The sequence below is a fragment of the Pelmatolapia mariae genome, linkage group LG23 (genome assembly GCF_036321145.2).
Source record: "Pelmatolapia mariae isolate MD_Pm_ZW linkage group LG23, Pm_UMD_F_2, whole genome shotgun sequence".
Lineage (NCBI taxonomy): Eukaryota > Metazoa > Chordata > Actinopteri > Cichliformes > Cichlidae > Pelmatolapia > Pelmatolapia mariae.
In genome coordinates, this window is record NC_086246.1 from 30,834,327 (window position 1) to 30,859,156 (window position 24,830).

Here is a 24,830-nt window from a genome sequence, read left to right on the forward strand (position 1 = left end):
AGCAAAAGCTTTGATCATCTGTCACCTTCTGGTGTTCTGTGTTAGAGAGAGCTCACATTTCCCAAACTGTAAAAGAATCATTTTTATAATATTCATTACTATCATTTAACGTTAAATGATGAAAATGTTACATTTCTTCAGGAAGGCTAGCCATTAGTCTGTTTAAAACTGACATCTGCGCTTTCCTCCTTAGATCAGGTCATTATGACCCAGATGCAGTGAGGTCTTGTGCCCAGACGGTGGCGCTACACTGGCAGACTCTGATGCTGAGGATTGAAGACAGACTTAAATTAGTTAACGCATCTGCTGCCTTCTACAGGACGTCACAGCAGGTAACGCTGAGAGACTGTAACTGCATCTGATAAATAAACGGTGCCAAGCACTTAAATGAGTGGTTAGCAAACTCGTAATATATTATAATTATCTTAAATGAAAAATAATTGTAATACTTTAACTATAGAACACATTGTTTTTACAAACTTACTTTTTAGGTTGTGTAAATATTTAAAATTTAAACTACAGTCAGCTGGAAATTCGTAGTATACTGTATTTCTTCAAGTGTGTACCTGCCTGTTTCCAGGTGTGTGGTGTCCTGGAGAGTCTGGAGCAGGAGTACCGCAGGGAGGAGGACTGGTGTGCAGGAGGAGAAAGACAGCCGGAGCAGCTGGTGCCGCTCATCAGCAAACACATGGAGCAGAAGGAGGCATTTCTGAAGGTGAGGAGCTCTGGAAAACCACCACAAACTCCAAAATAGAAGCTGATCATTGCTAATATTTTACGCTGAAAACGAGTCCATTCAACTGCTGTAATCAGTCATGGGCAGGCTTTAGTGACATATCCTATTAATAGGATACTTGAATAAAGTTGAATGCATTTATTTATTTTGAACAGTTTTCTTGTTCAATGGTCATGGAAAGTTCTCATTGTATTAAATTTAGCAGTCCCAAAACATCCAGCATGAGCTGTCCTCATTTGTTTATTTTGACAACCTCAAGAGCATTTATGAAAGTTGTACGATCTGGGACAATCGTACAAGTGTTATCAAAGTACTTCCCTAATCAAGTCTTTCTACTTAGCATGCATCTTGGTAACTATTTGAACAATTATTTGTAAGTGCTTGTGGAGAAAATGGCAAGTTAAATTTTACTAAACCTGGTAATAAAGTTTGATTTTGGATGGAGTGAGCCAAGCCTACCACAATGCTGAAACTGTCGGCTCTTTAAAGGCAGGTAATGATCGATCATAGATATCTATTCGGGCTTATTCGAGTGCCATGTCTTTTTTTCACAATGTCTCTGGTGTTGGACATCGACAGGCCTGCACTCTGGCCAGACGGAATGCCGAAGTTTTCCTCAAGTACATTCACCGTAACAGTGTCACCATGGCGACCATCTCTGGCCACAGTGTCACCGTCTCCGGGGTAACAGGGGTTGCAGAGGTCACTGGGCACTCCAGGGTCCCCGAGCAACAGGTCAAAGGTGAACAAAAATATATACATGAGAAATATTCAAGCATTTGTTGGTGTAAATACAGAATTACAGTGGAGCCGGGATCACTTCTTGAGGAACACCACACTTAATGGCAAATTATTGTGGTAATTTGACTTACCCAGATGTGTCTGTGCACTCAGGTATCCTCAGTGAGCTCCTCCAGAGAGAAAACAGAGTTCTTCATTTCTGGACTTTAAAGAAACGTAGACTGGATCAATGCCAGCAGTATCTGATGTTCCAGAGCCACGCTCAGCAGGTAGATGCCGTCTGCTAAATTATTAGCAGTGTTATTCATGCTCATTAACAACAAAATCAGCAAATCATATACACTGATCAGGTGTAACATAACATTATGACCACTGACAGGTGGCTCGTGTGGTCTGTTCCAACAGACAAGCTACTGTATCTAACAACTTTGATTCTCAAGCATACAAAGTTGCTTCCTTTTTCAATCTTACATGATAGTAAATTAAATATTTTGTCATTTGAATCATTGTGCTGTTGTTTTGTCCAGCATGATACATTTTTCACAGTTTTCTGTTGTTGAGTAGGTCAAAATACTAATCAGTTAACACAGTAATTGTGTTGCATGAAAAGTCTCGCATACTCTCTGGGTGTTCGCATCATATTTTGGAAATGCTGACTTTGAGTTATTGAAGGACATCTGTCTAATGTGTCCTTTTGTTGCAGGCTCTGGATTGGCTACAACAGTCAGGGGACCACTACCTGGCCACACACACATCACCTGGGGCGACAGTGGCTGAGACGCAAGAACTGCTGATCCAACACAGGGAGTTCTGCATTTCTGCCAAGGTGTGTTTTTTTCCAGTTTATTGAAATGTATATCATATTTTTATCACTTTCTATGAACAGTACTTCCCAGTAAGATAATTAATTAGTTAATGTAGTCTGAGCTCATGTTTGGATTGCTCAGCAGCCTTATGATGCACACACTGAGGGGTCAATGACCCTCTAGCCAAAGCATCTGTTTGAAAAGACTGTTAATATTTTGTTGCTTGATACTCACAAAAGCAGAGCAGCAAACAGCTATGAACTAAGGCCATCTGTGTACCAGTCCACCTGTCAGTCAAAGAAACCATATGCTCTCATAATGCAGACTAAGTCTTAATAGGTGAGCACTTTACTCTTCAGTGTTGATTGTTTGTGCACAGAGAAAGATGCCAAAAAATCCCTTAAAGAGAAACAAAAGGCCATTATGAGATGCAAAACAACCGCTAAGAGACGTATTGTGATCAAGGAGATACTGAACAGCTACAAAGAGACCACGAGAGATGTAGAACAACCCAACAAAATTCAGAAAATCAGTTGGATTTACCATTTTTATGGATATTAAAGTATTTCCCTGCTCCATTTTGTGTCCTGAATATGATTAAAATCAGGAAAAGTGCTAGCAAACCACATGTTGTTGTGAGGTTGAATTTAACTAAACTATAACCTTGTTTCTGTCAGCATACGCAGGAAAAGGTTCACCTGCTAATCCAGCTGGCCGAGAGCATGCTGGCTAAAGGCCACGCCCACCGCACTGAGCTCCGTCGTTGTGTTTCTACGGTTGACAAACGCTACCGGGACTTCACCGTCAGGATGGGGCAGTACCGGCACCTGCTGGAGACGGCGCTGGGAGGCTGCTCACAGGTAAACGACACAAGTACTGACTGTGGAGCAGGAACTCTCCACATTTGAAAGCGAAAACATGTGAGTGAGTGTGATGTGATTCTTAGTGTTTTTGCAACAAACACATCAACATTTACTGATGTGTGAACCTTTGCATTTAAAGTTTATTTCCATGTAAAACAGGTTATGATTGAATAATTTGAAGGACTATATCATACAAATGCAGCTTTTTGAATTATTAGTAACATACAAGCTGCAAATGTGTGAAATTAGAAGGTAGATCTGTTGCTGTACTTCTATGATTATTCAGATTTAGAAAATGTATATTAAAAATAAATATAAATGTATGTGTTTTAGTGAGTTTACCTTGTATAGTTTTCCTCTCAGGATAATAAGGACTTGGAGCTCGAGCTGATCCCCAACAGTCTGTCAGACTCCGACCCCGAAGTCAACCTGTCCGATCCGAGCCACCAAGTCAGCGATGAGAAGAGACGTTCCGCCCGCAAGAAAGAGTGAGTACTCTGATATTACTGATGTTAGTATAGATATTACTGGTAGCTTTACTACTGCAGTACTCTGATAACACCTGTGTGTGTCCTCAGGTACATCATGGCTGAGCTCCTTCAGACAGAAAGAGTCTATGTCAGAGATTTGCAGGAGTGTATTGAGGTATATTTTCAGAATTCATGGGTTCTGATTACTGGATGTGACGCAACACAGTACTACATAATACTAAGTTGTACATCCTGCTGTTAATACGATTACCTGCTGCAGACATACCTGTGGGAGATGACGAGCGGCTCAGAGGACGTCCCGCCTGGCCTTGTAAACAAGGACGATATTGTGTTTGGAAACATCCAGGATATCTACGAGTTCCACAACAGGTACTACTAAATATCCTGCTAAATGTGCTGCAAACACTGCAATATTCTAATGGATGTATTACATTAGGAACATCCAGGACATCTGTGAGTTGTAAACATCTCCAAACTACATGTTTAGATATCATAGGTCCATAACTGTTATTAAAAGAATATTAAAATACATTTAGAGAAAATTAATATTTTCTCTGTGTTTTTGCAGTATTTTCCTGAAGGAGCTGGAAAACTATGAACAGCTTCCTGAGGATGTTGGACACTGCTTTGTCACCTGGGTATGATTCCTTTTTTTAAAATTTCAGGTTGTTTATTTATTTTAAACCTACAGAGCTAATGATTAATCTGTGTTTCTTTCCCTATCAGGCTGATAAGTTCCACATGTACGTGACGTACTGCAGGAACAAACCAGACTCCAGTTTACTCATCCAACAACATGGCGTGGCGTTCTTTGAGGTCTTTTTCAAACACCACAAACATCAACTTAACAACCTAATATTAGCCAATAGTTTAGTTGGGTAGCACTTTATTTATCTTCATTCCAAATATTATTTTTTAAATATATAAGAGTTTCATCAATGAAAACAAGTTTGGATTTCACTAAAACACAGCTATGTTTACGGCTTTCCTGTGTTTCCTGGACTCATGTCAAGCAAAACCTGGCAGCTTCATCTTCTTCAGCAGACTTTGAAACTTTGGGGTTGGAAATTTGTGAATGTGACACTTAATGCCACAGAAATGTAAACTAAGCTGGCGAAACCAAGCTCCTGCAATTCGCTGTGGAAAAAAATAAGACCTACCTGGGATCAGTTGTCTCATTTAGAGCCCAACATTCAGATATCTGTGATTCTAGCAGTTTTGTCATTACCGTTCCCCAAGAGACAAAACAAAGTATCAACCAACCCAGAGATTAGTTCCACCACACCAGAAGTACACTCCATCAGTCAGTCACCATGTTTGACTATGAGGTTTAGACACTGAGCCAGCAGAAAGAAGAAAAGCTAAATGGTCTAGATTTCCCTAGATACAGTTTCTCATGAAAAGTCGGATCACAGAAAAAGATCTTGGAAAAATGTTGGTAAAAGCATTTGTTAACCTCCTAATATTATCCAGGCGGCGTCTTTAGAGTTAGTTTCACATCTACCCTTCTTCATGAAGAATTCCTTCTTGCTGAATGGAAATCTTACAATAGAAGAACTCCAAGGCCAAAATGCCTGTAAGAGACTTGATTTGACATTTAACACCTTCGAGCATGTTTCTAAAACACAACCCAGCACTACTGCTAAAATGTTCACCAGCAAGCTGGTGGAAGTTAATAGATTAACACAGATGGAAGGACACGCAAATTATCCAAGATTTTCACCATCCAGAGAACCAACCTATCTCGACAGCCTGACATGAATCCAGTTTATGGACATCCAGTCTCCAGTGACTAATTAGAGGCTTAAATTAAGTAACGAATAAACAAGGAACTGGAAATTTGGTTTAGCATATCTGGGTTTCCACCACAAAAGTCATCAACCTCAGCATCTTTGACTGATCTAGCCTACTGTAAACTGTAAGAGTTGAACAAATAAAACAGCATTACAACTTTTGTCTGATTCTTTATTCTGATATTGATGGATGAACATAGGCCACATCTGTAACACACTGTTAGAAACCATGTTTAAATCATAGATAGCATACACATTGGGCTATTTGTGGCTAAATTACAGCACTGCTAAATGTTTGTTAGCCATCTATCATCTAAATGCCACAACACACGTGACTTCTGGCCCAAATAACATGGACCTGTAGTTGAACTGAGACAACCAGACTCAGCCTGAACTGGTCACCAGTCAAGGCTAAGTGTGGCCCAAAGAAAACTGCAAATATAGGCCAAGTTTGTGCTATTTCATGATGTGTTTGGAATTTAACAAATCCATTTTTCAAGCTCCCAAAACATCAGTTCTTGAGTTTACAGTACAGTACTATTTACTTGGTTCAGTTCCCCCTGTAATACTAATTTAAGAGAAATAAATAAAAATAAGTGCAACCATAGGAAACATAACCAAGAAGATAAAAAAGAGCTTATGGGACCATAAAACAAAGTGTGTTTTCTTCAGCTCTCCCTGTGAGTCACCAACAAATGTGGTTTGAATTTTATTGGACTGGTTTAAAGCTTGATTAATGATCTTTTATATGATCTCTAACATTTTATTTTGTGTGTACAGGAGGTCCAGAGAAGACACGGTCTAGCAAACTCCATCTCTTCGGCTCTCATCAAGCCTGTTCAGAGGATCACCAAATACCAGCTGCTGCTCAAGGTACGCCCTGAATTTCTTTTACGTTTCCCCCACATTCAAAACACACGAGAACGAAGTGTTTCCCACAGAGCTCCAAACTGTTTTTGTTTAGAAGGCTGTTAAATTTAGAGGAAGGCTCGGAAATGTTTCATCCCTCTGGCTGTTTGGAAAACACGGCGCCTCAGAGGATTTTTTCTGAGCACAGCTTTCAATCCCGAATACTTTATATGGAGCCCAGAGGACACAGCGTGTGTGCCTGGAATAATGAATGAAAAGCGCTTCGTGTCAGTTTGAAAACTTTGTTGTAACTCAGCAGCAGCAGGAGGCTGAAGGTGCCGAACACGTAACCCCCTTTAGACTGAGCTTCATTTCTTTATGTTGCCACTTTGTCTGTTCAGGGTGATGTTTTAACTGTTTTTCAAACTTTTTAATACTTCAAACCAGAGCAGTGAAGAAATATACAAAGTGAAGCTTCTGCAGGGTTGCCCTATTTTTTGCTGATGGCCATGAGGGAGGTGACTTCTGTTGTAAAACTAAGGCTGATTCTATGGAAGTCTATGAGGAAATGACTCCTCACTTGACCTCTGTAAACACTTTTCTCATTAGTTAATTGTCTAAGTTACTAGTTTCTAGGCAGGTTTATAGGGAGATTTTTGATGAGGACATTTTGCTTGTTTTTTTTTTGGGGGGGGGGGGGGGACATTATGTTTTTCTTTTTGAACAGGTTTATTGAGATATTTGGCTTGTTTGTTTGGTGGGTTTATGGCAACATCTTGCTTATTTTTTGGTGAGCTTTGGAGAACATCTTGCTGGTGGGTTTCTGGGGATATTTGGCTTGTTTTTGGTGCCTTTATTGGGACATATGACTGTTTCTGGCAGGCATATGAGGACATCTTGGTTGTTTGTTTGTTTTTTGGCAGTTATAAGGAGATATTTTGTTTATTTCTTAGTGTATTTATGGCAACATGCTCTTTGTTTTCTGGCAGGTTTGTGGGGATATCTGGCTTGTTTTGGTTTGGGCTTAGTTCTCTAAAATATCTGCAATCATATATTTTAAACATGGTGAAATGCGCTACTCTTTTATACAACTTCCTTTGCAGTTTTTTAAAAATATTAAAATTACCCACATACTATTATAATATAAAACTCAAACATCTTTTTTTCTCTGAAGATTTCTCACAGAGTTCAGCACTTCATTTTCCAGGGTATAAACTGATGAACCTGTATATGTGTTAATGTGATGCAGGAGCTGCTAGCGTGCTGTGAGGAGGGAAAAGGCGAGATAAAGGAAGGCCTGGATGTGATGCTGAGCGTCCCAAAGAGAGCAAACGATGCTATGCACGTTAGCATGCTGGAAGGTAACACAGAATATTTTTCACATGAAGTCAGGACATATTATGAATTGTTATAGTCGTTATCTAATGGAGAACTTCATACAGTACTGTCACGGAGCCACCCCTCATTTCTTTATATTCTGCTTCCAGGAAGTGAAGCTTTCTTGTGTTTTTTTTAAGTGGTCTTAAGCAATAGTTGTCCAGGCTTTCTGAAGGTCTCAACAGGTTTTTCAGTCACTTAACAGTGACCTTTGAATCATTCAAGCATAAAATGCACCAAACTCAAGGAACCAGTGCTGTGTCTACATGTGACAACTTAGCAGAGAGCCAATTTTAAATTTTATCTTTAAACACTTTGTTAAAAAACCACATCTGTTCTTATTTCTTTAGTTGAATCTGTTAAAAACACCAAAGATAACACAGTTTGGTAGCAGAGAGGTAAGACAGTGAGTGTTTACAGTCATGTGTAAAACACGGTAGAGGCTCTGTCATGGTTTGGAGCTGCATTTCAGCCAGTGGTGTTGGAGATATTGTTAAAATTGATGAATTATGAACACAGAAAATACCATCAGATTCTGACCTGGATAGGAAATTAATTAATAATTAATTAATAGATTGGCCTCCCCAGAGCCCGGACCTCAACATTATTGAAGCACTGTGTCATGTTGACAGAGAACAGAACAAAAGGCTGAAACATCCAAAGAAGAGCTTTGAATGTCCTTCAAGAAGCCTGGAGAACTATTCCTGAAGACTACTTAAAGGAAGGACAAGAAGGCTGCCTAAGAGAGTTCAGTCTGTGCTGGAGAATAAAGGTGGTCACACCAAATATTGACTTTCAAGCTTGTTAGAATCGTAAAAACTGTATTTGCATGTGTGTTTGGACATGTTCAAATAAATCACTGTACCTATTTCACATTTTAGTAAGTAAAAAGCAACGGGGAGTCGCTCCAGATTTTTGTAAAGTAATGTATAAACTTTAAAGGGTTAAAAACTAAAAGCAAAACTTGACAGAAATGTCTTGGAGGCTCCTCACTGTCTTGTATCTTGCAGGTGTGGAGGATGGTCTGGATGTTCAGGGCGAGCTCCTGCTGCAGGACTCCTTCCTGGTTTGGGAGCCGAAGTCTTTGATCAGAAAGGGGCGGGACCGACACCTCTTCCTGTTCGAGTTGTCACTCATCTTCAGCAAGGAGATCAAAGACTCGTCTGGACGGACCAAATACATCTACAAGAGCAGGCTGAGGGTAAGGACAACGTCCAGCTTCGCTCCGTTCAAATAAAAAAAGTACAAATGGAACTAATTTGGCTGAAGATGTTCTACAAATGATCAAGTTTCTCTTACTTCTTGACTCTGTCTCAGACCTCCGAGCTCGGTGTAACAGAGCACATAGAGGGCGACCCCTGTAAGTTTGCATTGTGGGTTGGACGAACGCCAACCTCAGACAACAAGACAGTCTTAAAGGTGTGTGCTCCTGTCATGAATGAGTAAGTGAACATTCATACAGTGATGGTTCGATCTAAGGAATAATCCTTCTTTTTGTTTACTTTTAGGCATCATCTTTGGAGCTGAAGCAGGAGTGGGTTCGTAGCATTCGGCAGGTGATCCAGGAGAGGCGGGGTCACCTGCGGGGGGCACTTAGGGAGCCCATCCCCCTCCCCAAGACCCCCAACCCCACACTGGGGCGACAGCGCAGCATCACCCGCAGGTCAGCTCACACAGATGGCCTTTAAACAGCAATACTGACTCCCTGACCTGTTATATCGACAGACCTAATTCTCAGTGCTGCTAATATTTGAACTCCAAACTCCAGTGAAACTGCAGTGAGAAAGCACTTATTTTATTTCTGCTGTTAAGATTTATATGATTAATATATAAAAACTGTTTGTGTCAGACTTACGTTTACTTCCACTTGGAGTACACCTGGTCTCTGAAACCATTACAGGTTTCCAATCAATCGAATGTGGCATCCATGACGTCCCAGCTCATGAAGGATATTCATAAGTTTCTCATGTTGGATCGAGTCAAAGGTTTTCTTCATTTGTGCTTATGAAGCAAGCAGGACATGGAAATGTCCTTATTACTGTAATATTACAGGAGCCTTTATAAAAGTGACCGAACGTTTTAGACATAGCCAGTTAAATCTGAAACCTTTATTTTTCCTGGGTTTGAGCTGCTGGTTGGATAAATCGGGAAAGTTATGGACAACCTCTTAAGCTTTTAGAAATGTTAACAAACCTTTTATACCATTTCCTGACTTTTCCTACCGAAGAGGAAGAAAATATTTGATGTCTTAGTCAATAATGGAAAATGTGCTTCAGACTTATAGTAGAAGAAATAAGAAGCCCAGCGTGAAAACAAACTAGATTAAAAGAGCGCACGGTGCGTCCACATACTTTTGACCTGTGAGAGTATTTTGAACCCTAGAAAACAACCCGAATGTTTTTGTTTGTTTCAGGGAGACGAGCGAGGACGCAGACAGTCTGGGTGATGCCAGCAGTCAACCCGACACCGTCTCCATCGCCTCCCGAACGTCACAAAACACCGCAGACAGCGACAAGGTAACACACACACACACACAGTCACACGCACACTCACAGACACACTGTGAGAGGGTGTGTCGAGCAGTCGTATGACCTCACTGCTGCTGCAGCTGGCTGGGTGTGTGTTTTTGGTGTGCTTGAGGGAGTTTCCACGATTCATGGTCGGACTCCTTCAAGAAACTTTCACTGCTCTGCTCTCCTGATGAGGTACGTTTGATTTATTTTACCTGCTTCTCATTAGTGGGGCCAGTGGCAGTGACCTCTGACCTTGGAAACTCTGACCCTGCTGGCTTGTGCTCTGATTTGTGAGACAGTTAAGAGAGGAAGGTGGACGACTTTATTTTTTACTGCGTTGGTGACTTGACGGAGGAAACACGGTGAAAAAGAAAAAAGACACTTTTTTTGTCACTGTGAGGAGTTAAAGAGACAGCATGTAAGTGGAGACAATAATAATTAAAATTAATCAATCAGAGCAAGAAAACATTTAAATAAGGAACATTTCTGCATTTTCATGAATTTATCCTTACAATATTCAATATGATATGATATATTGTGCTGAATATGAGTATTCAGTATTCAGAAGATTACTAGAAAAAATTAAATGTTTATGAAAAATAAAATCCACCAAAAAGGTAAATCTTAATAAGATTTCAGAAAAAATGCAAAATAAACATTTTAGATATAATATAATAAAATATGTCAAAAAAAACTATATACAACTATTTCAATAAAGATAAAAAATAAAAAAAAAATGTAAATTATAATCAAAATATTATGTTATACACACACATATATATATATACATAAAGTATTTTATATAAATCTTGTATTTTTAAATAAATCTTTGGAGAAAAAATACAATTTTACAGTTTTAGCAAATATAAGATTAAAAATTAAATTTTTACAAAATAAAAATTAAATATAAAAATTGATTATCTGAAAAGCTTTTTTTCACATTTAAATATAAAAAACATAAAATTGTTTAGAAATTATTTCTGAAAAATCCCTTTTTTATAGCTAACTAAATGAATGTAAATTAATTAATTAATAAATACCAGTATATGTGTGAACAAAATAATATGAGTACTGCAACCTGGTTCCTTACTGGAAATATATCTGTCCGCCCTGTCCAACTTTCTGGGCTCTCTGTCAGTCTTTGATTTCACTGTGACAGTTGACACGGCGACCTCTAACCTTTCTGACAGACCTTTGCTTCCTCCCTGAACGCACACATCTGTTCACATCTGTGTTGGATTTTTCGGGGAACACCCGTCTCATTCCCTGCGGACGCTACAAGTGTTTTCTCTTCCAGCTGCAGCCCACGTGCTGGAGTTCACAGTCAGCAGTAACCACGGTGACCAGATCACATGATGTTTTATTCTGCTCTCTGGGCCAATCACAGAAAGGTTGTTTTTGGATGATATGAGAGGCTTTCATGGTTTGTGGTTTGGTCATGTTTCTGCTGAACTGAAGTCACTTTCACTCATCAGTTCTCAGTTAGAGTCATTTAAACCCAGCGGACGGCTTTTTAATGCTTTGGTTGGCCGAGAAGCCAGAAAAGCTTGATCCATGTTTCTATATGTTTGCATACTGACCATAGATTAAGTGGATATAGAAGCAGCTGATTAGCTCTCAGGAGAAAAGAAAGTTGACTCTTTTTCAGATGAACAGAATCAGCATTCTGGTATTTCCTTACCTGGATGTTTGAGCATGCATCAAGACAAACATCTCCACACTGTTGAACTTTATAGGCAGAGCTCATAGTCTTGAAGTTATCTGAGACTTTGTTCTTTATTAATAATTGATATTGTATTTAGTGTCTTTGTAATCTGGAACTCATTCCTGCCCTGCAGCTTGAAACACGTTAAGTCTTATTTTTAGCCGTCTGCAGGGAATAAAGTAATATCTCAGACTGCTCCCTCACTCTACTCTGAATTTGCCTGGTTTTATAATTTGGAGAAATAGAGGTTCTACGCTCCCAGTGAGCTACATGGGAGTGAGGTCATGGACTCCAGGAGACACCTCTCTGCATACTGAGTGCGAATGAATGTCTGCTCCTCTCAGAGCTTGGAGCACTGATGCTAATGATGCTGTTATTATCGTTTAACAACACAGCGATGAAACCTTTTGCCTGTAAATAATCTGTCCTACCTGTCTGCGTGCAGCTGTCAGGAGGCTGCGAGTTAGTCGTGGTGTTGTTGGATTTCTCTGCCGGTGGACCGGGAGAGATCAGCGTTCGCTGCGGTCAGACGGTGGAGCTGGTGGAGCGCTCAGCAGATCGGCCCGGGTGGTGTCTGGTCAGAACCACAGATCAAACACCTCAACAGGTAATTAGCACCCAGAAGACAAAACAAACATTCCAGCAAATAATAAACAAACTAAATGTCCCCAACATGTAGCAAAACTTCCTGTCTTGCCCCATCAACCCCACCAGTTGTGACAGATGGCCGCCCCTCCCAGAGCCTCGTTCTGCTGGAGGTTTCTTCCTGTTAAAACTGAGTTTTTCCTTCCCACTGTTGCCAAGTGCTTACTCATAGGGAGTTGTCTGATTATTGGGGTTTTCCCTGTATTATTGTCTTTGCCTTGCAATATTAAGCACCTTGAGGCAACTGTTGTTGTGATTTGGTGCTATATAAATAAAATAGAATTAAAATATTTATCTCTGCAGAATTATATTCATACTTTTTTCTTACACATTATTGCACAGCGTTTGACAAACTTCTATTAACTTTGACTATCCTCGTGGTCTGAAACATTTTTCTTTTTTTTCTTTTTTTAAAATTCTTTCTACTTCAAGTTATGCATTAAGAAGTTCTGATCTTTTTAATGTCCCTTTTGGATTAAAGGAAGTTGGTAAGAAAGCTTTAAAGTTTCCGGATTAAGTTCCCTGCTGTGGTCCAGAGCAGCTGAGGGAATGAGAAAAGCGCTAAAGGGTCTGCTAATAGAGCCAAAGTATCGTATGCCAGTAAAAGTCTGATTTTTACTGAGGGACTTTCGATGAAAGAAACAAACCGGTTGAGCTTACAAAATTAGCAGATGATTTTATATGATGGGTTGGACAACTGATGTAATGAATGACCTCAGACACAAGAACCATTAAAAGCAGTGACACACTCACTGAGCAAAAAGGGGCTGTTAAGCAGATTAGCAATGAATGTCCCCATAAGTGACAAATATAATGAAGGTCCCCACGTGTAACAAAGGCAAGAACTTACATGTTGCCATAAGTACCGTTAAAGTGTGTGAGAGGGTTTCCTTTCTGACGCTCAAGCATCCCTCTAACATCGCCACTGTGTTTCCTCACAGGAGGGTCTACTGCCCATGAGCACCCTCTGCCTGTCGCACTCCCACAGTGCAGCCGATATGGAGGGACTGCTCCCAGCCTCCACCACATCCTCCAGCACCTCTTCTACAAGCACCACCACCTCCTCCTCCTGCAACTCATCCTCTACCACCATCACCTCCACCTCTAACTCCTCCACTGTGAGCGCCGGGAGGGGTGAGTACCCAGAGAACTTATTGCCTGTGTTCCCATCAGTCCCAAAGGGACCTGACTGTAATCACAGATATTAATGATGCTCTAACTGCCATGTGCAGGAAAACATCTAAAAATGTGATTCCTGAGTAAAAATACCTTCTAAAACAACAGCGTGGTCATTTTTAATCCCCGTAAACTGCTGCAGCACATCCCTTGTTTGCTCGATGTCACTTCCTGTTTAGCCAGAGGCAACTTTAAACATCCTCACGCTGTATGTTTCCCACATCCTCGCTCTCTCTCTGTGCCACCTAAATATTTAAATCCATGTTTGTAAAGTTGTAAACACGCTTGAGTCCTTGAGTGCTCGTCCCATAGCTGAGCATGAAAAATTAAATGCGCTTTGTGTCTGTCAGACTCTGCCACTTCACATTAACATCACAGCTTTATGAGCTTCAAGGAGATGGTCCACAGTAATGAGGAAACATCTCAAAATGCAGCTTTGGCTATAAGCTTCTGGAAAACTGAACCGTTAATCACAACTCTGATCATCACACAAGCCTGCAATGAAATATTTCCATCTTTTTTATCTAAATATAAGACAAATTTAGAATGTTTGACTAGCCCCTTTTCCTTTTAAATGTAAATATTTAAAGAAAATTTTAACCTAAATTGCAAATATGAACATTAACCTGACTTCCCACCCACCTGCAGTACATTTATAGCCCAACAAGGGGCTGAAGCCCACACTTTTAGAGCCACTAGACCACAGCATCTTCAAAAAAGTTTATTATATATTTTAAATTAACAACCTCTTGACCATAATGATAGTTTCCAGTAATGCCAACACCTCCAGCTGTGCAACCTGTGGAACAAACCAAATGTCAGCACAAGAAGGTGTTAACGTGGGGTTTCGCAGGAGGGAAGACTCCTGCCAACATCTAGTATAGCAGTCTATTCAGGGGAACTGACTCATTTAGGAACAGTAGATTCTTGTTTCCAGACAGGATGCTTCTGCTCAGAGGTTTACTGCTCTAAGCCCCGAACCAGTGTAAAAACAGTGTAATGCATAGAAAACAGGGAAATACATAACCCCAGGGATACACAGGGCGTGTTTTGTTGCTTCTTTACAACAGATGCATTTCTGAAGCATCTAAAACTGCATAGGGTCTTTTATTTTGAAAATCAACTTGATTTTCTCTGTTTTTCCTGTGTCCAACTTCCTGCAAATTGCTTCTATAAGAAGCAGACCTGCAGCTGACACTGAAGGGCATCATCAGCTTACATTCAAAATTATCCCTGGAGCCCTAAAACTGAACCTAGCAGAGACCTAGCAGAGATCTGTCCTGCACTAGTGTGATGTCCATCACTGTGAGGTGTACTATAGACCGGCCATTCACAAACTTCACGCCAACATAACCTTTCTAAACCCTACTAAATACAAAGACAGTATAATCACAGGTGCGTTTGTAATGATGAATTGTTCCATCCTTATTACAGCTACAAATCCCACTGGGAGTATTTAAGAAGAGCGTTTAGCCTGCACTGAACCTACGGTGGCCCCTAGAGACAAAACACATACAAACTCCAAAACACAATGGAAGGGCTCCAGGACGCTAGGGGCAGTGTTGGGCTTCTCTCTGAGCAAAGCACACTGACTGTTAGCTAACGTCAGATTTGACTCCACCATAAACCAAGCGTTCATAGTAATTAAAAACAAATCAAACAAACAACAGTTTGCACATTACCTTTCTTATACAGCGTGGTTGTTCTATCCTTGCAGGTGTTTTCCGCCGGTATCCAACTCCATGTGTTTGCAACAAACTTACCGTTTATTTTGCAAATCGAGCTCAACACTGCCCCTAGCGTCCTGGAGCACTTCCGTTGTGTTTTGGAGTTTGTACGTGTTTTGGAGTTTGTACGTGTTTTAGAGTTTGTACGTGCTATGTCTCTAGGGGCCACCGTACTGAACATTTTATTTTGAAAATTCACTGTATTCTCTAAGAGGTGTGTTATAATTTTGTGAATTTTGTCATCAGACAACAAACACAGGCTGTGTAGATTCTTTACGATTAGCCAACACACACACTTCATTGTAACGGGAGTTACTAGTCATCTATTGTAACTTTATTGATGGAGTCTACAATGAATAAATAAAAAAGCCAAAATAAAAGTACCACAGATGCATAGTGGGGCCTTTTACTGTTTTACAGATACAAAAAAACAAAACAAAACAAAGAAAATAACAAAATAAAATTAGTTTAAGTTAAAAAGGAGTAAAAGGTAAAACTGTCATTGTGCCAGGGAGCAGTGCAAATTGCATTAATAAGTAATTTGCACACTATAAATCTAATAAACAGCTGGAAGAAGGTGTAATACAGAAATATGTGTGTGTGTCTTCAGCTCTCTCAGCATCAGTAATATTCCACAGAAGGAAAATAAATTAATCTAAGCAGCTAAAATACTTCCCACAAGTTTCAAAACATAACAAAACAAGAAACAGACTTGTCATGTCAAGTAACACATATTCCCTTTTTAATAATTTTTACTACGAGTAACATGACACAGAACAAAAATGTCTACGTAGTTTCAGTGGAAACAGAAAACTGACCACAGGACTGAGCGTGGCCTCGACCTGCGAGGCAACTTTGTCCCAACTTTAATCTGTAATCTGGTTTGGCAAGATGTTTGAAATGCGCACACACACACACACGGTTAAACATTGACCTGAAGGAGTTTCACACAGACAGGAATCTACAGTTTACCATCCTGACTGTGTGTGTGTGTGTGTGTGTGTGTGTGTGTGTGTGTGTGTGTGTGTGTGTGTGTGTGTGTGTGTGTGTGTGGGTGGGTGGGTGGGTGGGGGGCACCCGCTGGGTGTTCTTCCTCGTTGCAAACAATAGAAGCTTTAGTTAAAAATAAACTCCTTTTTTAGCGCTCGTGTTTATTTTTATTCATATTTTGTTTTGTGTTTTATGGAGTTTTATTTTATATTTTGTTCCAAATAAACTTGTTTTATTTTTTCATAAGTCTTTACTTACTGTAATTTTTTTTTATTTGGTTTTATTATTATTATTACATTTTATTCATATTATGTAGTATTTTTTCTCACTTTGTTTATACTTCACTTAATTTTATTTAGTACTTTTATTACTCTAGCACTTTGATTTTACTTCACTTATTTTTATTTTAAATTATTTTAAGTTTTTTTTCTTTTTATTCATAGGTTGTTTATTTTATTACATTTTATCATTATAATTGATTTGTGTTAGTTTATTATTACTATTACTCTATAAGCCACTCCCCCACCCTCTGTGGGTTTAGATGCTGTGGCTCCACCCCCAGACCTCTGACTCTTGTTTAGTGTCATTCAGCTGAGAGCAGAGAAACACCTCTATCAGTCAGTCTGCCTCATTCTTAATATCTCTCTGAATGGACTGATGTGGAAGCATGCGGCGGGGCAGAGGTGCATGCTGGGATTGTTCGGGCATTTGGGAATGGATTGTGTGCGAGCGAGAGGACGAGCGAGGTGGGTTCACACTGAGAGAGCGAGAGAGAGACAGACAGAGAGAGAGAGTGACGGGTGTTGGAGAAAATATATGGGTGTGCAATGGTTAATAAGTAATAGGTGTGTGTGTGTGTGTGTGTGTGTGTGTGTGTGCCTTTACAGCAAACAGCGCTGCAAGAATGTGAACGATGTGTGAATATGCATGTGTGTGTGTGTGTGTGTCGTGAACAGGACACGCAGGTTTTCCTTTTTTGTATGAAAGACCACACACACACACAAGGTAACACAGTACAGACAGTAGATGTGTGTGTGTCTGTGTCCTTCAGTGACTATTTCACAATAATCAGACTGACTAACTGGTGGATTTGTTTGAGTTTTAAGCAGCCGTATTCATATCCACAATAATCCGCAGAGGTCTGTCCGTAATAAGAATCTCTTGCTGTTGTTTTCAGCTGGCAAACAACAAAAATGTCAGACAGTCACAGTTTGTAAAGCATGATTTTACACTGAGACTAAATCCACATGAATGTTAGGAAATCAGCAGAGTTTCATCAACATAAAACCAAATTTGAGAGAAAAAGCAAATGAATGCCTGTTTCCATCCACACCTGCCAGGTTAATATAGTTTTTGACTGAAACAACAAGTGACTGAGCAAAGTTTCCTAATGTACAGTCAAAACTGTTAATGAGGATGTGCCAGAACAAGATGTTTTTTGTTCCTATGTCTTTGATGTCGCCCTTCCACACTTTCTTCTGATTGGTGGACTTCTGGAAGCTTGCCAAGGGGCAACATTCAGCCATTTGTCAGATTTAAGTCTTTTATTTTGTGTGCATGGAGACGAATTGTCACCTTTCAATAAGAAACATAGTTTAATGTCAAAAGCATGGATTTTGTCCAGAAAGAGCAGGTAAGCATCACCACGGCAACAAAGAAATAAAGCTTTAAAGATGTGGAAGTTGTATTTTAGCCCAAAGTATTTTTAGTATTTTTGTAAATCCAACCCAGGAGTTTGTAATGCCTAAACCTGACTGAAAGCCATATTTTTAAGTAATAACACCTTTTAAAAAAAATCATCCTCAATAAACATGAAGCAATGATTCTGAGTAAAACACAACTGAAATACACAAAATCAGTCAAATATTTATTTATTCAAATGCTCACTCTTTAAGGAAAATGTGCTCAGTGTAAACTGAATGTATTTCATTTAACCAGATTCCATAAAAAAGTAACATTTTACATTTTGTTACATGTAACAAAATAACATCTTTGCAAAAATACAAATTATTTGTAAAAATCTGTTGCGTGTATGATTCAAACTCAGGTCTCTGAAAATCTGAAATGATTTGCCCCAACACCACCAACCTCCTGATGTGGACTGCTGTTATTATCTGATACACGTGCATGAATCAGAACTTGGAAACACTGACGGAAAGTCTTGAAAAATGTCATCAGAAGGTTGTCTGCTGTCAGTGACGGCCATAAAAAAAGAAATAATTAACTAATGACTTTAGTTTGGGGTACAATAAATGTAGTGCACATTGTCCCATTACGTAAGAATTAAATAAACTTTAGTCTTAAACACAATGCAAGATAACTACATGAAGCTGCTTCTTAGTTATGAAAGGAAAATTCAACCAGGGTCGTTTTGAATATTTAATTATTCTCATTTCAAACATAAACTAAAGGAAAAACTTCAAACAACACCCTCAAAGAAGTCTTTCTGCCCAAACTCTTCTTTCTACAATAAAATATTGATTCCAGTAGTCATTCATTAAAATAAATATCAGTTCTAATCTATCATAATCAGTGTGTCTGCATTTATCAATTGTTATTAATGGAGTTATCTTTAATCACTTTTATTCATCATTTCATGTGTGCTGAACATCCTGGATTCTTTTAATCTCAGTGTGTATTTTTATTTATTATTTATTTTGCAGGTTTTTGTACTTTCACAAGTTAAGCATTAACTTTTTCTAACCTTTAATAGATCCTCACATATATTTACATGTAATATTATTTTATTGATCTGTTTTCAAAATCATATTGTAATGCACTTGATTTTTTTTTTTTTTACAACCTGTAGTTGTAGTTTTTGACATTTTATTTTGTTTTTGTTTGTAGTTTTATGCTAATAGTTCCTTGTTAACAGTCTGATAATCTGTTTTTCTTTGTGTCTGCAGAGTCGAGTTTGTACAGCTCTGAAAGTTCAGGCCTCCAGACTCAGACTACTAGCCAAAGTGAGACCACAGTAATAACTCTGAGCACCCATTGCACTCAGAAAAGACAGCACTCAAACTCACCTCTGACCCCTCCTTGCCTTTTCTTCTCTCAGGTGCCACCTCTCCCACAGTGTTTGGAGTGGGCGGGGCTCCAGCAGGAGGTGCTGTGGGCTCACCGGGGGCGAAGCGGAGCGGCTCTGGAACCGGGAACACTCTGAAGGTAATGGCTCGCTGTGAACTGAAATGGGAGAATTTGGGTCAAATGTGTTAACATAAAGCGGCTTGATGAGGCTTTGGTTCATCTGTGGAGAGTGGGATGTCTACATGGCTTTGACTCAAATGTTTCTATTATTGGTCTGAATGTTTTTTAAATCTTACAGTTCGACAAACATGACCTAGGTCATCATAACGAAACTAAAAGTAACACTGAAACTAATAAAAACTAAACGGAAATGAAACTGATTGAAAACAAAACATAAAAACAAAAACAAAACCATAAAAACGATTGAGTACAGAATTCAGTTGATTCTGGTCAGGATATTAACCTACAGTCAGAGGGCTTTAGTTATCTTAATTGTGGGTTCTCTGGTATTCTCAAAGGGAAATGCACGTATGCACTTTGTGTGTTTGTTGTTATTTGTTAATGCTGTGGTTTATAGTCAAATATACTAAAGGGGAGTTATTGTGTTTGTTTTTATTCTAGGACTCCGCTCCAGTAGCTTTGCATTATTCACAGCTAAAAATAATCCTTCTTTGTCTTATAAAAGCAGTTCATTTGTGTCTCAGACAGTCTGCTTTAGCTTCTGTCTCCCACCAGTCCACAAACCTTTTGACTTCTGCTTGGGCATCTTTCTGAAAACTTGCTGAGGGGGCAGCATCCAGAGCTGCCAAGGTGTCCTGTTGGAAACACAGCATTCAGAGCAGTCATAAGAATTGAGCTCTGAGTTCATAATTTTTACTTTTGCATATTTTCACATCATTACATGAAATGTGAAACTTTGGCCTTGGTTAATATGAGCATGATACTGTAACTTTAAATAGCTCCCCCTTAAATGTAATGGATTATAAAAGGATTAGCTCACAGGAAATGTTTCCTCAGTTTTTATCATTGTGTCTAAATTGTATGAGTGTTGATGTGTAATCATAGCTGAATCTTTTTTTGTGCATAAATAAGTGTTAAAAAATATATAAAAGAAAAGTTAAATTGTTGGCTAAGAGCCAATATTTATTTGAAGGTTGTGTTTTAAATAGTTAAGAGAAGCTCTTTAAAAAAAACAGATGGTGGAAAACATTCTCTAGATCAAGAAAATGTCCACAAACTGCTCTTCATATGCTAAACTTGGACTGGATTCATGCAGTTCTCAGCACATCATATCAGCACACTGTTAACTAAAATGTAGTTTAGAACCAGATTAACACATATGTAACGTGCTGGGTGACATTGATGAAGCTCGTATCACAGGTAACACTGGACTCTGGAGTTTTTAACTGGCAGTAATAAGTCCTATTTGTACCAGCTGTATGAACCGTAGCCTTGGTGATACAATATTCAGTGGCATCAATAACGGTAACTACATTAACTCTTGCTGCAGCGCTGGTTGACTAGTCCTGTGCGGAGGCTGAGTCAGGGAAAAGCAGATGGACAGAAGAAACCGCCAATCAGGATGAGGCGACGGGACAACAGGACAGAGATGACCACACCCCTCACGGGAAATGCGCAAACGGTGTGTAGACACCCTTCCAAATGATGGGTTAAAGACACAAAATAGTAATAATGATAACATAAACTAATTGGTTCTTAAATTCTGTAGAAGGCGAGGAAGGAGGAGGCGGGGCATAGTGGTGGGGAGGAGGAGCCAGAGGAAGAAAGCCACACCCCTCTACCACCCCCGATGCAGATCATCAAAGACCCCAACAATCCTGAGGTAAGAGTAGCTCTGTTTAAAGCTAGAAATGTGTAATGGCTGAAGATGAATGTGCCATAAACTTCTTGATATTGTATTTGCTGCTTTAGTCACGAGGTAAAAAACTTCTTCTGAAAACTTTTTGAGTAACTAAAAAACTAAACTAAATGTTTTTATACAGAAGAATGGTTTATTTGAAAAGTTTATAGTCCTGATTCAGAGTTGCATGCAGCACAGATACAGCACTAGTGGAAGATACGAGTGATCCTCATATGTCTCCTGCCAGTGGACCTCATAGTAGTGTAAATACCCTGCACTGGTTTGAGTCGTATCTATCTGGTACATTTCAGTTTCTTCGTGTTACTAAAGAGAGTTACTCATGGAGTTCTGTAGGTTCTTGTGTTGGGATCTGTACTTTTCATTGTATACATACAGGTAATATTATTAGGAAACAGCATACATTTTCATTGTTGGAGATGATACCCAGCTGTAGGTACCTATGAAACTAGTTGACACAAATCAATTAATTAAACTACAGGCATGTCTTCAAGGCATGTCTTCAAGGCATAAAGCCTCCATGGCATATAATTTCCTTTATCTAAATTTGGACAAAACTGAGGTTACTGAACTTGGTCTTAAAAACCTTGGAAGCATGGTGTCTAACCAGATACTGACTCTGGATGGCATTGCCATGGCTTCCTGTTAGGAATCTTGACCAGGATATGTCCGTAAAGGCACACTGTAAGAGATGTCGGACTGTTTTTTTTCTTGCGGTAATTCTAAATTTATAAACATCCTGTCTCAGAGTGATGCTTAACAACTAGTTCAATATTTCTTACCTCTAGGATGGACTATTGCAATTCATTATTATCAGGCTGTCCTAAAAGATCCCTGAAAAGCCTTCATTTTATCCACAATGTTGCAGCAAGAATACTGTGAGACCATATTTCTCCTGTAATGGCTTCTCTTCACTGGCTCTCTGTTGTATCCACAATTATATTTAAAAATCCTTCTCCTCACATACAAGGTCTTGACTGATCAGGCCCCATCTTGTCTTAAAGATCTCATAGTAACATATCACCTCAATAGAACACTTCCTATCAGATTACTGGCTTACTTGTGATTCCTAGTGTATTTAAAAGTACAAGGCAGTGCCTTCAGCTTTCAAACTGTGTACAGTATTCACGCTGTTTTCTTGTCATCAATAAAAGATTAGTTTTCTGAGGTTACACAGAACTCTTTTAATTTCAGCCTTTTCTCTTTCTTCAGGCTCTAGACTCAGATCAGGGATCAAATGAATCAGACACTGAGCAGAGAAACAAAGCACTAAGAGGACGCATGTAAGACAAACCCAGATTTATCACAAAGTCCAAGTTTTGAATGCATACTTAAGGAGACTTGAATTTTGTGGCTCTGTGTGTGCAGGTTTGTCGTTAATGAGATGGTCCAATCAGAGAAGGACTATGTAAAGGATCTGGGAGTGATAGTTGAGGTGAGACACAAAAATCACACTGAAAGAAAGGACCTACTGACCCTCCACCCACCAGACTCCACAAATGTCAATCTAAACATACGACATGTTCTCTGCTGATGTTTCTCAGGGCTTCATGTCCCGGCTGGAGGTCAGAGGGATTCCAGAGGACATGAGAGGAAAAGACAAGATTGTCTTCGGCAATATCCAGCAGATCTACGACTGGCACCGCGAGTCCGTGCCACAAATGCACACGTGAACAAACACACTTCAGTATATACACAAAGATAGACCATCATGCTCACTGGGTATTTTTCTGTTTCAGCTTCTTCCTGGTGGAGTTAGACCGTTGTATTCAGAATCACGATCTGCTCGCAGACCTCTTCATCAGACATGTGAGTTCTACAAACAAAATGACATGTTCAAAAAACAATATCTAGCATGGCTCTGATCTGAGACCTCAGGGACTCAACTCAGAACTCATTTGTCTTGACTTTGGGCTTCATTTAGAACTAGATTCAGGGCTCAATTTATGTTTTTGTCTCAAGATAGGAATCAGGATTCAAATAGGACTTGGCTCATTACTTTTTATGGCTTGGCTTAGAACTTTGTTCAAAGTTTCACTCAATTGTCAACTTAAGACTCAGCTTGTCCCTGCATTAGGACTTGACTTGTTTGTCCTGGCTTAGAATTTGCCTTAGGACAGAACTCGGGACTTCTTTTCTTGACTTAGAACCTCACACAGGACTCAAGCCTGGACTTGTCTCAGGGATTTTTAAACATTTATAAGGTTGATTCAGAACTTGACTAGGTTCTCAGTCTTGAGAGTAAGCCAACTGGACTTCTTTAGGTTTGTGAAGACGTTTCACCTCTCATTTAAGAGGCATTTTCAGTTCTTTTTTTTTTCTTTTTTTTTTCCCTGTCCCGTTTGGATCTTTAGCCATCAGAATTGTTGTCTTAAGGCCAAGAGAGATGCCAAGCGGATTTACTTTACCAAGTGGATCATCATGGCCTTGCCATATTGGTCCATTTGATTGACCTTTATTATAATTATGTATTTATTTTATTTTCGGTTGTTACAGTCGGGACACACATGACTGGGGGACAGGACAGGGAGAAAGAATGAAAGAAAGAGAGGGAGAGAAAGAAAAAATAGAGGGGAGAAGAGATGGTGAGAAAGGGGAGAAGAAAGAAAGAGAAAACAAACAAAACACCTGGATCACCTGTATGGAGAAAAAAAAACAGAAGAGAAAACAAACAAACAAAAAACAGCAACATAATAAATACAGCACCATCACAATAAACTAGCTAGCAGTAGATAACAGTAGATACTAAATATTAAATGTTATTGTGCAGCACGCAAGATAGACAGCGCACAATGTGCTTTGAGGTAGCAGCCAAGAAAGGTGTAGTTTGTGTCTGTGAACACCCGTGTGTACACCTGTGTGGATAAGCATGCTTGTATTCCAAAGGTTTCTCCATGTAACGATCTGCTAGGGAGTTTTCAGTTCTAAAACTAGTATATTTAACCCCTAGTGGTGATTGTCCCCTTTAGAAGTAGTCATGAGGCTCCTGACCCACAATTGATCATGTGAATATTCACATGATCTAAGATGTGAACAAAGATGTGGATCATTACCATCATCTGGGGTTAAGAGTGAAACCACTGTGAGACCTTGCCCCAAACCATGAGTGACCTACTGAAGTCACCTGATGCCAGGTGTGAGCAGGGGTTGATGTGCCTGGGAACATGTCTTCCCAGTCCAAAATGGATTCCCTGAAAGAGTGACCTATGTTTTTTAAATGCAGGTGAGTCTTTTCCTGTTGAGATGACTCCTCCATGTTGTACCATACATTTATAGAGTGGCTGTTTGGTTTCTTCTATAAAAGGGTCCAGGCCCTCCTTGCTGCACTGCACTGCATACCATACGTTGTTCATCATTTCCAATAAACATGCTACAGGAACAACAAAGTTGTTGTCGCTCTGTTTGTCCCTAGTTGGTGTCTGGCATTCTTTCCTCTGCATTTTCACTGATTTGATGAAAGCCCAGTTAGGATAACCACATGTTCTAAGAGCTTTGTTTACATCTGTGTGTTC

The 24,830-nt window shown here is 39.5% G+C and overlaps 1 protein-coding gene across 2 annotated transcripts in view; it reads left to right on the forward strand.

The window, feature by feature from the left end:
• LOC134620308 (kalirin-like) overlaps positions 1-24,830 on the forward strand; it is a 57,056-nt gene that overhangs the window by 22,070 nt on the left and 10,156 nt on the right. Inside the window, exons 23-49 of one of the 2 annotated variants that reach the window (XM_063466396.1) lie at positions 194-332; positions 581-715; positions 1,316-1,478; positions 1,631-1,746; positions 2,181-2,303; positions 2,961-3,143; positions 3,510-3,634; positions 3,725-3,791; positions 3,897-4,006; positions 4,206-4,275; positions 4,364-4,453; positions 6,211-6,303; positions 7,529-7,640; positions 8,667-8,857; positions 8,974-9,075; positions 9,165-9,319; positions 10,070-10,172; positions 12,320-12,481; positions 13,461-13,653; positions 19,319-19,375; positions 19,471-19,577; positions 20,950-21,081; positions 21,169-21,282; positions 22,531-22,601; positions 22,687-22,753; positions 22,863-22,966; positions 23,058-23,127. In XM_063466396.1, coding sequence (XP_063322466.1) covers positions 194-332; positions 581-715; positions 1,316-1,478; positions 1,631-1,746; positions 2,181-2,303; positions 2,961-3,143; positions 3,510-3,634; positions 3,725-3,791; positions 3,897-4,006; positions 4,206-4,275; positions 4,364-4,453; positions 6,211-6,303; positions 7,529-7,640; positions 8,667-8,857; positions 8,974-9,075; positions 9,165-9,319; positions 10,070-10,172; positions 12,320-12,481; positions 13,461-13,653; positions 19,319-19,375; positions 19,471-19,577; positions 20,950-21,081; positions 21,169-21,282; positions 22,531-22,601; positions 22,687-22,753; positions 22,863-22,966; positions 23,058-23,127 — 3,154 coding nt within the window. The remainder of the gene's footprint in view (positions 1-193; positions 333-580; positions 716-1,315; positions 1,479-1,630; positions 1,747-2,180; positions 2,304-2,960; positions 3,144-3,509; positions 3,635-3,724; positions 3,792-3,896; positions 4,007-4,205; positions 4,276-4,363; positions 4,454-6,210; positions 6,304-7,528; positions 7,641-8,666; positions 8,858-8,973; positions 9,076-9,164; positions 9,320-10,069; positions 10,173-12,319; positions 12,482-13,460; positions 13,654-19,318; positions 19,376-19,470; positions 19,578-20,949; positions 21,082-21,168; positions 21,283-22,530; positions 22,602-22,686; positions 22,754-22,862; positions 22,967-23,057; positions 23,128-24,830) is intronic. The other variant, XM_063466397.1, reaches the window with a different exon arrangement.